At 40.0% G+C, this 14,622-nt stretch overlaps 2 protein-coding genes and 1 long non-coding RNA gene across 3 annotated transcripts; 1 reads left to right on the top strand and 2 right to left on the bottom strand.

Moving 5' to 3' along the window:
* Nucleotides 1-674: 674 nt before the first annotated feature.
* LOC111808317 (aspartyl protease family protein 2) lies at nucleotides 675-2,413 on the bottom strand. Its single transcript, XM_023694229.1, has one exon. The coding sequence runs from the start codon at nucleotides 2,237-2,239 to the stop codon at nucleotides 860-862; it is 1,380 nt and encodes a 459-aa protein (XP_023549997.1). The 5' UTR covers nucleotides 2,240-2,413; the 3' UTR covers nucleotides 675-859.
* Nucleotides 2,414-6,689: 4,276 nt separating this feature from the next.
* LOC111808635 (transcription factor CYCLOIDEA-like) lies at nucleotides 6,690-7,526 on the bottom strand. Its single transcript, XM_023694750.1, has one exon. The coding sequence runs from the start codon at nucleotides 7,524-7,526 to the stop codon at nucleotides 6,690-6,692; it is 837 nt and encodes a 278-aa protein (XP_023550518.1).
* Nucleotides 7,527-12,456: 4,930 nt separating this feature from the next.
* Nucleotides 12,457-13,213, top strand: LOC111808037. The gene is made up of 2 exons (XR_002817016.1): nucleotides 12,457-12,971; nucleotides 13,084-13,213. It is a non-coding gene; the product is annotated as an uncharacterized LOC111808037 (long non-coding RNA).
* The last annotated feature ends 1,409 nt before the right edge of the window (nucleotides 13,214-14,622 follow it).

Raw genomic sequence — 14,622 nt, 5'->3', positions numbered from 1 at the left:
TACGAATGGAAATAATCTTGAGGATAGAATGACTAAAAAAGACAGTGACTCAATCATGATTAAACATGTCATGTATAGTGATGTGGTAGATATTTTTCTAAAATGCATGTGAATGAAGACAAAACATACTGAAATGAAGATTGAACATTGAACATGCATATTAAAATGGGAAAATCCAACAATGTTGCAAGTCTTCAACGAAATGAATCGATCGAATAAGCTAGCTTAGTCAAATTAAGTGGTGATATTTAGACTCGTTAAATAACTCGGCCCAAATTCAACTAATTGGGCCGAAAGACCATCAAGACCTGAAGTCTACAATAACTCCAAAAGACTTTTCAAGAAAAAAGTCCTTCGAATAAAAAAAAAACGTTTTCTAAGACTCTTTTAACTTCAAGAACACTGAACAAAACATTTATTATGGAAGCGTGGAACTTCACACCAATAGACGCGTTTTGAAATCGTGAGACTGATAACGATACGTAATGAGTCAAAACAGACAATATTTGTTAGCGGTGGGCTTGAACCATTTCACACACTCACCCTTTTGGACTCGAAAAAATAGGAACAAAAACATACTTATTTATTGAATGAGTAATCACACAGGACAACAAATGTATATATTTAAATAATAATTTAATTAATTATATAATATATATTAAAAAGGGTGATAGAAGTAGACAAATAAATTAAAAATGAATATGTTTTTGTGTACAGAAATGCAGTAAGTACGTTATTATTATTATTATTATTATTATTATTAATAACTTTGGCAAATCCAAAATGGGTCACGAGTTCCCAACTCAGTGAGTCGAGTCGAGTCGAGTCGTGAAAAAAGAACCAAAGGAGGAACGAAGGTTCAAGGAAGGCCGCAGCCCCGCCTTGAGAAGCCCAGCCTCGACGCCTCCTTGTCGAACTCCAGCAGGAATCCTTGTTGCATCAGATTCCCAATCACCGAGAACCCATTTCCGCCTTCCACTGCTCGGATCGACAAGCACATCACCCCCTCCTCCGTCTCCAGAAAGTAGTTCCTCGCCGGCGGCGCAAACACTGCACCATTCCCCAGCTGGAATCTCACTCGTGGTAGACTCGGCCGCTGCGATTCGTTTGATACGTTCACGCATAGATCGAATCCCGGAGTCAACTCGGCTGCAGCCGGTAGCTTCACTCGCTGTCTCACCGCCTTCAGCACCTCCTTGTACGCCTCCTCTGCCAGATACGTTAGCGTCGTCCCCGAATCCACCACCGTCCCGCCGTTTCCTTGCTCGTCGATGGCCCACACGGTCGGGTTGATGGGTAATTTCACGCCGTCGACGGTGATGCTCTTGACGGCAATGTAGTAGAATGTTGGTGACAGAGGGTTAATTAGCAATGGGGTGTAGCTGATTTTTGTGGCATTGGTCACGGGGAGGCTACGGAGGCCGCCGCCGATCATCAGGTAGCTGGTGGGCGGCGGAGAGAGTGTGTAATCCATAAGACAATAGGAAAATTTATTGCCAAATCGTCGGCCGAGTTGAGTGGAGAAGGAGATCGGACCTCTGCCCAATCCCATGACACCACGTGCTCCATTAAATTGGGCGCCCGAAACGCTCGGACCCGAGATCCGAAAGCCGCACCCGAACGACAGATCTTTAAGACGGGTCTCGGAGCCAGAGAGGGTCTTCAACGTCGTGGTTTCCTTGGAGAAGAAGCCGGAGGAGGTGGAGCCGTCGGCGTAAGTGTAGAGGAAGCGGCAGGGGGAGTGGAGGCGCGTGTGGTTACAGAGGTGGGGAGGAGCGTGGGGGAGGAGGCGGCAGTGGGGGTCGAAGCAATGGAAAGGGGAGAAGGAGGAGGAGTGACGGGGGAGGAAAGCAGAGGAGGGAGGGTGGTGGGAGCAGTTGCGGCAGGCGGAGCATTTGACCCAGACGAGGTCGCTGCCAGTATCGGCGACGAGGAGGAGGCTCTGGGGAGGAGTGCCAATGCGGAGGTCGACGAAGTACTGGCCGGAGCCGGTGGAGGCGCCGGAGATGAGAGGGGATTTGAGAGTGGGGTTAGGGCGGCGGCGGAGGGCAGAGAAGAGGAGGGAGAGGCGGTGGGTGTCGGAGGAGAGGGCTTGGGAAGGGGAGGAGAAGGGGTTCTTGTGGAGCAATGGGAGCTTCAGGTAGTCGGCGGCGGCGGCGGCGTTGAGGAGATCGGCGAGAGAGAAGAGGAGAAGAATGAAATGGAAGAAAGGGGAAACGGAGAGCATTGTTGTTTGCATTCGGAATTGGAATGAGAGGGAAATGCGTAAAAAGCCGATGAGGCGGACGGCGGAGGGACCAAATGTGGTTCTTCTGCTTTCAATTTTGGGCCCAATTACTAAGCCCAATTACTAAGCCCAATTATTAAGCCCAATTACTAAGCCCAATTACTAAGCCCAATTACTAAGCCCAATACCACTTCAATTTTCCATATATTATGAAGCCCAATTATTAAGTCCATTCAATTCATTCAAATTTCAATCGATCAATCCATGTCACGGTCATCTTTGTCCAATGCGTATTATCTATGGCCACATGTCGGATGTCTCTGTCATACTTGTCCAAGTCGTGTTGTCTATGGCCACATGTCAGATGTCTTAGTCATACTTATCCAAGTCGTGTTGTCTATGACCATATATCATATGTCTCTATCATACTTATCCAAGTCGTGTTGCCTATGGTCATATATTGGATGTGTCGGTCATACTTGTCCAATTCATGTTGCCTATAGCTACATGTCAGATATCTCAATCATACTTGTCCAAGACGTGTTATTCATGGTCGCATGCCCATTCCAAACCCCTTTTACATGTTTTCATCTTAGATTGCCCTCTACTATTTCATGTTGGGTCAATATGGAGTGTATAACCGGTTACTAAAATTATGTCTACACTCGCTAGAACTAAAATGTCTTAAAATGTACTATAGAGAATATAATTAGTTGTCACTTCTTCCTACTCGGGTTATAGTCTAGCACACAAGGTTACAAGGACAAGGCCCCTTTTGATTTGCCTACATATGCGAGCAATCCAAGATTTTATTCTGTTCAAACAGATTTTATGGAATTTGCTTTTTCTGACGATTTGGGGAAACAAAAGTAAAAAATAAAAATAAAAAGAGACAGAAAAAAATGCCAAATATCCTGTTTCTTCTCTAGCCTTCGACACAGCTTGAGGTCTTACAAAAGTTGGTGGTGGCTCAGACATTTATGCCACAAACACTCCTAGGTTTAAACCAATAACCTTTGAACAAAACATTCATATGCTTCTCAAAATATTCCAACCTAAAAAATGTTCTTACTTATGTCATAGACTTGTCATTTAACTCCTACAACCACACCTTGTGGAGATTCGCTACAAACACGACTACGAATGAGGAGTAAAGGATGAGAGATTTCTGTTGGTTAGCTAAACGGGGTCGGAGACCAAGATTATATTATTTATCCTTATCTTCTTCGAGACGCGTTTTAAAACTGTGAGGCTGATCAAAATACGTAATGGGTCAAAGCGAACAATATTTGCTAGCAGTGAGCTTTGACAATTACAAATGGTATTAGAGCCAATCACCCGACAGTGCAAGACACTGGTCAGAGTAGGGCTAAACCCTCTCCATAGTAGGTGCGTTTTAAAACCGTAAGGCTAACGACGATACGTAACAGGCTAAAGCGAACAATATTTACTCGGTGTGCCGAGAATACTGAGTCTCCAAGAGGGGTGGATTGTGAGATCCCACATCAGTTGAAGAGAAAAACAAAGCATCACTTATAAGGGTGTGGAACCTCTTCTTAGAAGTCGCAGTTTAAAACCATGAGGCTGATAGCTATACATAACAAGCCACAACGAACAATTAGGTTTCGGTGCTCGGTAACATCTGTACTAAGTGGTTAAAGAGAAGATACCAAAACATGACACCAACCCTAAGGTTTAACAGCAAGAGATAAAAAGTTTGTAGGCATCTCTTTAATAGGACTAGATGTTAAGTTGTGTAAACGTGTATGCAATGCTTTTTGGTAGCAATGAACGTGTTAGAACCTGATAGCAAAATGCAAAGCCATTGTGTTGATTTGATCAAATGCATTTGGTGATAAGAAAGGCTTCCACACAAGAGACAGACTCGATCAACACTTAGAACCATTTCTACTTTATTATATTCTCTATGTGAAATGCACAACAACAACTTTTGTTCTCTTCCCATGTTCTCATTATGTTAAAGTAATTGCAAAGTTTAAGGAACAACCGTTTGTAACAACCTAACATGTTGTTTGTGGATACAATGGTACGATGTTATCCTCTTTGGGTATAAGCTCTCATGGTTTTAGGGTTTCTTCAGAAGGTTTCATACTTATGGAGATGGTGTTCCAATAGTCCTCAACAATCCTCCCGTCGAACAAAGTACACCATTTATTTGACACTTATCGAGATTCACAACTTCTTTGTACGACATTTGAGGGATTTTATTGACATAATGAAGTTAAGGGCATGATTTTGATAATATTTTAGTAATTATGAACCTCTACAGTGGTAAGATATTGTCCACACCTGCAACTCACATCTCGGCACAATGGACCGTGTAACCCACCTGTTGTCTCATTCAACTACATTTGTTCCTATAATCCATAGCCTAACAGAATGCATGCAGTCTGACGGGCTGAATACTACTTTGAGCATAAACTCTCGTGACTTTGCTTTTGGTTTCTCCAAAAGGTATGATCTTTCCCTTAATTAGCTGATGTGAGACTGCTCCTCTCGATAATCCTCAACAAGGTATCCTACGTCTTCAAACACCAACGATTGAGGTAAAGTTTTGATGTAAACGATTATATAGGCACAGATTTAGGTGCATGAAAAGGAAGAAATGGGGATTGTAGGGTTGAAGGAATAAAAATGGGTTGGGGAAAGAGAGTCAAAAAAGGAAGAGGAGGGAGCCCAGAGCTCAGCAGGGCTACGCTGCACACCATGACTTTGATATCATAGTGGCGTAAGATGTTCCCACTATTTGACTTTGACAGACCTGTGAACACTCTACATCTTCAAAAACCCCTAACCCTCCTTCATCTTTAACTTAACTTGTGCATCTCGGTTGTGGGTCGTGATTCAAATCTCCGACTTTTTAGTCTAAAATTATACGTAGTGTTGGACTAATTATGATCTTACGAAGTTTGTTAGTGTGAGATCTCATATTGGTTGAAGAGGAGAACAAAACATTTTTTATAAGAGTGTGAAAACCTCTGCTAACTAGACATATTTTAAAATTGTGAGACTGACGACGAAACGTAACAAACCAAAGCGAACGATATCTGTTAGCGGTGGGCTTGGACTATTACAAATGATCAGAGCCAGATACCAAGCGGTGTGCCAACAAGAACACTTGGCCCCCAAGAGGGGTGGATTGTGAGATCCCATATTAGTTGGAGAGATGAACGAAACATTCTTTATAAGGCGTAGAAACCTAAGTTTCTTGGGTATGGAAATCTCTCCCTAGTAGATGCGTTTTCTAGGCGAATCTCTTTATAAGTGTGTGGAAACTTCTCCCTAGTACTGGGCAAACCTAAGTATTCTTTATAAGAGTGTGGAAACCTAAGTATTCTTTATAAGGGCGTGGAAAGCTCTCCCTAGTAGACACGTTTTCTAGGCAAATCTAAGTGGAAACCCAAGTATTCTTTATAAAGTTGTGGAAATCTCCTCCTAGTAGAGACGTAGAGACCATTTTCTAGGTAAACCTAAGTATTCTTTATAAGAGTGTCGAAACCTCTCCCTAGTAAACGCGTTTTCTGGGCCCTCAAATGGATGGATTGTGAGATCCCACGTTTATTGGAGAGGGAACGAAACATTTTTTAGTCCCTGAACTTCAAAAATTTTGTGTATTTGGTCCCTCAATATAAAAAAATGAGACAATAGTAGCTCTATGATTTGGGGTTAGATTTTTAGGTAATTTGCTTTCACTTTTGAGTGAATAGTAATAGCAACAATTTGTATAGGATAAAAAGGAGGGCTAAATAGGATCTACAATAGGAATGAATTCAATCTAATAAGAGTTGAGCCATCATTTGAATTTCAGAAATTGGCTAAATTTTCTTTTGTTTCCTTTTATATTTTTTAAATTTCACCCAAAGAATTATATGTCAATAATTCGACCGATAAAGATTCAATCGAGACATTGCAAGACATCTACGACCTCGTTTTGAAAACTAAAAACAATTGTATTTGAAAATTTCGTTATAAACTCCTATGTTTCCTTAACAAGGATTAAAGAAATTATTAAAAACAAGTATTATTTTCAAGAACTAAAATCGACCCGTTTGATAACCATTGGATAATCTAAAGACCCGTTTAATAAAAACTAAATTTCCGCTTATAAACACTATTTTCACCCGTATGTATCTTTGTTTTGCTATCAATTTTCTATTAACATCGTCACAAATATTCTTAAGCAAAGATAAAAATAATAAGAAGAAAATAAGGAAAAACGAGTATAAATTTCAAGAACAGAACACTGAAAACAAAAGTATCACCGCACGTAGTTAAATGATTATCAAACGAAACCTGGCAGAAACCCAATTGGATAATGTTTAGGTTATTATATAAATTAAACAAAAGGAAGAAGAAGAAGAAGAATTAGGGTTTTTGATTGTATAGAGGAATTGATGAATAAATTAGGGTAATTTGAGTAATGTGGAATGAGAAAAAGGAATTAGGGCAAGAAAGTGGTGATATTACCTGAGAAAAAGGTGTGGATTGATGAGAGATCATCAGAAAAGGCAAAAACTTTAGGGCAATCTTCCAAATGGGTCTCATCTGAGTTCAAATAATGTTGAGAAATGGAAATGGGTTGTGGAGATTTCTTCAACATTGTTCTTTCTCTTGCCCTAGCTCTTGCCCTAGCCCTTGACTCTCTACCAATTGTTTGTAATTGCCTGCCCTTTTTGTGTTTGGGAGTGCCAATGGAACCACCAGCGTCTTGTTTTGACACAACCTCACTCGACCCGGAGCACGCGCTGCCGTGGCTAACCCCGCTATTGTTGTTGTTGTTGTTGTTTTTGAGAGCCTTGATGGCTGAATTTGAGTGTGAGAGAAGCCACTCTATGGTTTTGCTAGCTTTGTCAAAGCCTAGCATGTCTTGAAGGTCGAAGAATTTCCTTGCAATTTGAAGGGACAGCCTCATTCTACGGTCTCTTGGGCCCTGTGCTGTGCAGATCTTACTGTGTCTGTCCTTCTTCCCTGTTCTCTTTGTGGTGGAGCTTCCATTTTTCCTATTACTATTACTACTACTACCTTTCTTCTTCTTCTTCACCTCCAAGCTTCTTCTACCTTTCTTCTCTGAATTTTGCTTATGATCATGTCCAACATCGTCTGCTTTTTCCTGTTCTTGTTCTTGGTCTTGTTCTTTCCAACAATCTCCGCCACTGACGAGTTGTTGTTGTTGCTGCTGTTGTTGGGATAAAAAGTGAGTCAAAAATAGGTCTTCGTCGTCGAGAAAAGGATGTGGGAAATGTAGATAGGAGGAGTTCTCCTCATGTTCTTGATCCATTGAGCTGGGGTTTACATGATCTAAACCAAACATGTCTTGTTTCATCATGAAAATGAAAAGAAGAGGCGTAGATGGAGATAGAGATAGAGAAGGATTTGTGAATATTTAAACGTAATTGAAATAGTAGAAGCAAGGAGGATGTTAACCTATCATTATCTACCTTCAAAATAATGAATGAGACCACTTTTGGGAAAGAGAAAGCTATTTTATGATTGTGTTGGGGGAGAGCAAAACTACAGGTAGAGATGCAATTCCATCGTAAGCAAATATTATTCGTTTTGGTTCATTACGTATCGTTGTTAGCCTCACGATTGTAAAACGCGTTTACTAGGGAGAAGTTTCTACGCCCATATAAGAAATTATTTGTTCCCCTCTTCAATCAATGTGGGATCTCACAAACCAAGTTTCCACACTCTTACAAGAATGTTTCATTCCCCTCTTCAATCAACGTGGGATCTCACAAACTAGGTTTTTACATCCTTACAGGGATTGCTTCGTTCTCCTCTCCAACCAATGTGGGATCTCACAAACTAAGTTTTTACACTCTGATAAGAAATGTTTCGTTCCTCTCTCCAACGGATGTGTGATCTCACAGACCCATTTGGATTTCTACACCCTTATAAGGAGTGTTTTGTTCCCCTCTCTAACCGATGTGTGATCTCACAGACCCATTTGGATTTCTACACCCTTATAAGGAGTGTTTTGTTCCCCTCTCTAACCGATGTGTGATCCCACAAACCCATTTGGATTTCTACACCTTTATAAGGAGTGTCTTGTTCCCTTCCCCTCTCTAACCGATGTGTGATCTCACAGACCCATTTGGATTTCTATACCCTTATAATTTGGATTTCTATACCCTTATAAGAAGTGTTTTGTTCTCCTCTCCAACCGATGTGTGATCTCACATACCCATTTGAGTTACTAGGATTTTGAAAACATATTTGCATCTATTCTCAATAAGTAACTTTAAAGCGCTATGTTTAGATTTATTGAAAGTAAAAATGAGAGAGAGAGAGAGAGAGGGGGGGAGGGGAGTGTGGGAGTGAGTGGATAGGAATGATAGGATGGCATAGGGCGTGTGGATGCAATGGCAGGTGAAAGCGAGGGAGAGATAAAAGGAAGTAATTAGGGAAACTAAGCACAAAACTGCAGCAGCATCTGACGGGGGACAGTTCACGTGGGTTGAGGTTGGGACAGCTTACTCAGATATTTAACCTATCAATATTACTGTTGTTTCTTTTTAGAGACACAGCTGTGGGCTTAAATGTTAAGCTATGATATCAACCTCACCTACCAAACACAAAGGGAACCCTTGGATTGGAGACCCTAACAACTTGGTATATATTCTCTTCCTTCCTACTCAATTTTGCTTTATAACCCATGTCTTAATGTCGTTCAACTCCACGTCATTTTTAACTCGGGTTCCTCCCGATGAACCCGAGTAGCAGAGCCACGAGAGGACAATAATTTGAAGACGGTTGTTTTTCAGAGAGATAGAGAGAGAGAGAGAGAGAGAGATGGATATAGGCCATTGTACTCCCAGCTTTACCCTCCATTGAAGACAGTGCTTTGTTTGACTGTAAGACCAACTGTCACACTCTCTCCCCCTTCTTTGACCCTTCTCTACTCTTCAAATTTTCACTCTCATATTTACATTTACTCCTCAAAAAACAAGTGAACCAATGATCACAACACTCAAAGCTGACACCAATCAAAAGCGAAAAGAGTAAGCTTTTCTGATGGCCGAGGCTTGGAGTTGAGTCATGATGTGAGATCCCATATCTGTTGGAGAGTAGAACGAGTGCCAATGAAGACGCTAATTTCGAAGAAGGGTGGATTGTGAGATCCCACCTAACATTTTTTATACTAGTGTGGAAAATCTCTCTAGTAGACCCGTTTTAAAAATCTTGAGGGAAAACTTGAAAGGAAAAGATCAAAGAGGGCAATATCTGCTAACGGTGTGTTTGAGCTGTTACATATAGTATGCCTGAATTCTAGACCATAAGGGATAGCTTTCTTAAATGAAGGAGGTCTTATTTCTTGGATAAACGTGCATTTAAGCACTGGAACAGAACTCTGAGATCAGGAACAGAGCATTTCTTATATGATGTGGAAATCTCTCTCTAGTAGACGTGTTTTAAAATCGTGAAATTTGAGATAGAATGATTCGAGGATGGTGCGTAGCAAATGGCATGGAAGAGTAGTTGGTGGGTTTTGCAAGTGACAAACACACAAAATCAAAAGGCATGAGATATGATTTATATGTAAGAGAGACCAAATGCATTCCATTTTTGCAAGACAATGACTTATCAACAAGTTCATCAAATGCCCATTCTCTGGCCCCCTCCCATCACAGCCCTTTTCATCACTACTCTCACACTTCATTACCAAACAGTGAAAAGTTGGTTTGGGACATGTCCCAAAACAAGAACCTTAATCAAACCAAAATAAGAATTTCTAAAAGTTTTCCAAATCTGAGTTCGCTCTTCTCTTGCTCCTCTTGCCTCGGTTGCATGCTTACACGTTCGGCATCCTCCAACGACAACAAATAGGATTTGAAGATTTGAACTTGTGTTAATCCATTGAGTTATGTTTACGTTAGCGTTTAACGTATATCAACATCTATTACTCATTGATAGCATACAAGCCTACCACCAGCAGATATTGTCCACTTTGGCTCGTTACATATCATCGTCAGTCTCACGGTTTTTAAAACGAAACATACTAGGGAGAGGTTTCCACACCACGATATAAGGAATGCTTCATTCCCCTCTCTAACTGATATGTGATCTCACAATCCACCTCCCTTAGGGGTCAGCTCGTCCTCACTAGCACACCGCCCAATGTATGGCTCTGATACCATTTCTAACAGCTCAAGCCCACCGCTAGTAGATATTGTCTACTTTCACCCATTACATATCGTTGTCAGTCTCACAGTTTTAAAACACGTCTACTAGGAGAGGTTTCCACACTCTTATAAGAAATGTTTCGTTTCCCTCTTCAACCGATGTGGGATTTCACAATGAAATATCATTATTCAAACATTTTGAGCATATAAAAACACTATTTAGATATATAAAAAAAAAAAAAACAAAATTGAATTAAAGAGAAGTATAGAAACATGTATGTGCTTGAATGTTCTAAAAAGTGGATAAAGGTAAGGGGCACCCCCTTGGCCCCAATCACCTCCACTCCTTTCACCGATAATAACCCTACAACTCAACCTAACATCGTGTCGAGTTCTAAATTATATCATATATAGATCATTCAAGGTCTATAGGTTGTGTTGGGATGTGAATTATTAATAGGGTTGATGCGAGAATGGGTCGAGAAAGAACATGTCTACTCGGTCGTCCTGGTGGGATTAGAAGTTAGAATACCTTATAAGATAAGATATCTTATAGTTGTTAATGGAGAATTAAGTCCTTCATCGACCCTAACGTGATCTCTTTGTTACTTGGTAGCGATGGCAAGGTAGGGAGTGACCCACCCATGATCCCTACTACGATGAATGGGCTGATTCTAATATGAACAGATGCATATCACAAGAGTTTCAAGTGAGGTATTAACTTGACTACTTTTCTATACATATGATGTAGATAGAAGAATAGAAGTACGAATAAATATAATTCTTTAATAGGGAAACGAAATGTTAGATCTTAGAAAATCAACGAACAACGGAAGGAGGGACTTTCTTGCATGGTCATGACTCTTCTTCTAAAAAATGAAATGTTTTTAGAAATTCTTGCTCTCATTGAACCATTTGTGTGAGATCTCATATCGGTGGGAGAGGGGAACCAAGTAACCTCTTCGTAGTAGAGGTGTTTTAAAATCTTGAGGGGAAGCTCGAAAGGGTAAGCTGAGAGGTGTTTTAAAATCTTGAAGGGAAGCTCAAAGAGGATAATACCTGCTAGCGATGGGCTTGGACGGTTACAAATGGTATCAGAGTCAGGCAACGGGCAGTGTTCCAGCGAGGACGCTAGGCCCCCAAGGAGGGTGGATTGTGAGACCTTGGACTCTCCACAATGGTATGATATTGTCCACTTTGAGCATAAGCTCTCATGGCTTTGTTTAGTATTCCTCCTTATAAACGCATGATCTTCCACTAAATTAGCTAACGTGGGACTCACTCCCAATAATAATCTTCAACAATCCTCCCCTCGAACAAAATACATTAGAAGCCTCCTCTGAGGCTTATGGAGTTGTCGAACATATCCCACATCGGTTGGAGAGGGGAACAAAGCAAACTCTCCTTAATAGATGCGTTTTAAAACCTTGAGGGGAAGCTCGAAAGGGAAAGCCTAAAGAGAATAATATTTGTTAGCGGTGAGCTTAAGCTGTTACAAATGGTATCAGAGCCAAGCACCCAACCGTGTTCCATTGAGAACGTTGGGACCCCAAGGGGGACGGATTGTGAGATCCCACATCAGTTGGAGAGGGGAATGAAGCAACCTCTCCCTAATAGACGCGTTTTAAAACTTTGAGGAAAAGCCCGAAAGAGGACCGTGTACGTACCCTCATGTTTGAAACCCACATAGATTTTCATGACAAATATCAAACATCATCAAAAACCTATTTCAACACAAAAGTTGGATTAAAGGCCACCCGTCCAAATCAAGATTGGGAGCTGTCCACAGCTTAAAAGTAGTCTTTCCCTTGACGGCTCTATAAAATGTGACATTGCCAATGCTTTGTTCTTCAAAATATGAACCATTTTGCTTCCTCCATTGGAAAACAAATGCATTACACACTTCCCCACCTCTCTTTTTCCTCTTCACTTCACTCAAAAACTAAATTTGGCGTGTGGGTTTGCCTCAAATCATACACCCTTTTGGACACAACAATTGATAACCAAACCCATTTATTATATAAATCTTTCAAACAATCTTGTCTTACTTTATCTCTAAGAAACTTTCTCTCTCCTCTACCCTTAAAAAGGTAGCATTTTTAAGCTTCCCCTAACCTTTTCATACAAACCCATTTCATTAAATTTGTCATTCTCCACTCAACAACATAAAAAACCCATCTTTGATCTTCAATTTCTTATTGCTTTTAGTGCTCCATGCTTCCCTTTCAAACCCTTCTTCTTATTCTCTCTCTCCTTCCTCCTCCATGACATTCAAAATCTCCCACTTCCTTTTTACCCTACTTTGGATCTCTCTTCTCCTCTTATTTCTTCATGAACTAAACCTCTTCAAACCCAAATTCAATCCAAAACCATCACCAACCATCACCTTTTCCTCAACAAGGAAGGTACTAGCCAACAAAGTAGACTTCACCCCCTTTGTCCATCACCACGGAACGAATCGACCTGCAAAGCATTCCCATCCCGTCACCGACGACAACGACGACATCGATCCCCGCTACGGTGTCGAGAAGCGACGAGTCCCAACCGGTCCAAACCCGTTGCACCATTGATGCATTCATTCTCCAAAAGAAGAAAAGGTTGATAGTTAAAGCTTGAAATTGAATTGTTTGTTTGTTCCATAAATGATAATACTCATGCTGTTTGATGATCTTGATGGTGTGGAAATCATGATATGGTTTGTTGTTTAAGGGTTGGATCAAATAACCCCCGTAAGAGGAAGGAGATAAGCTTCTACTTATTGGTAAGTAAGCAAGTTTTGTTGATGACAACAATGTGAATTTGAGGAATGATATTAAAAAAATAATAATATTCTTTTTTATGATCATATATGTAATTATTAATTATATTCATGAGTAATTATGAATGAGTATTAAAGGAGATAAGGAGTAGCTGAGACGGCAAGCTAAATTGCACATCTCTTTGAAGATTAGCAACAAAAAAGGCAAATTTTGCAGTGCAAGTGATGAGTTTGGTACCCACCTTGCCCCTCTAGCATATATTTAACCATATGTTGCAATTAATGATAACCCAATTCATATAAATGTAACCATGTTCATTAATTTGCACTCTATCAATGAATCAAGCTAAACCCTTGTTTTTGTATTTAGTGAAGAGATTCGCTTATAATCTTTAATTAGTTCATCAATGTATGAGATTATAATGAGATGGTTTGATGGAAAGATAGTGGTGGGAATGATTAAGATAGGCAAAAAGAGAGAGTGATAGAATAGTGAGATACCATCATAATGAGTATGAGTATGAGTGTGAGCCAAGCATGGGTGTGAGTTTGGTAGTGGTTTCACTATGATCTTCTAAGTGGGCATAGGGTTTGTGGTGTACATAGCCTTTGTTTTGGGCACTAATCATTTTCCTCAAGACTTGATGTTTAAATATTTATTCTCTAATTCGAGTGGTTCGCGTATATGAACTTTGATCTTTAGGTTAGTTGATCGCTCGGATCAACCTTCTTGTTGATCACCTTATTGATCATCTTAGATGAGTATTTTGGTTTGTTGATCTTCTAAAAATTTAGTCAATGTATGATCGGAGACGTTTTTAAGATGTCTTTAGTCCAAATTTTCATCTACATAATAATTAAGTGGACCAACACTAATTATAATTATTGATTAATTATGAATATTAAAAGGCTTTAAAGACATTAGTCCATTAATTATTAGCAATTCAATGATTGCTAAGTTACAAGGGTCATATATCTCATCTACTAGTTTTTTGTAAGGTAATTGTTTTAGATTTGGTGTAAAAAAACCGTCCTTATCGATTCAACGAGGTCGTAAATATATATTCTCTCACGTCAAATGATAGCACAATTTAAAACAATTTAGAGCTCAAAACAAAGTTGATATCAAATCAGGCTCAAATAAGTATAAAATTGGTTTTTGTCGTCGCAATATGTCCCTCGATGTTAGATAATGTACGTTTTACTTTCATCGAGCCATAACACTTCTGCAACTTCCATTGTCAATGCCACAACCAAGTCTCTGTTGGATATGACCCACGATCGAAATATGTCGAAACAAATAAAAGAAATAAAAAGAACAACGTGATGGGAGAGACCTTTTTGAAATAAAGAAACCTCAAGTACTTAACTTTTCAATTCTCTTCGTTGTTACGTGTAAAGAGCATACATCTCATGAGTACTTACGGTAGAGTAGACATTAACAAATTTCCTTCACAAAAAATTGCTCTAAATTAATAACTTCTTTTGCT

The sequence above is a fragment of the Cucurbita pepo genome, chromosome LG13 (assembly GCF_002806865.2).
Source record: "Cucurbita pepo subsp. pepo cultivar mu-cu-16 chromosome LG13, ASM280686v2, whole genome shotgun sequence".
NCBI classification, from domain to species: Eukaryota; Viridiplantae; Streptophyta; class Magnoliopsida; order Cucurbitales; family Cucurbitaceae; genus Cucurbita; species Cucurbita pepo.
The sequence above is the reverse complement of the archived record's forward strand: the minus strand, read 5'-3'. Positions and strand labels throughout refer to the sequence as shown.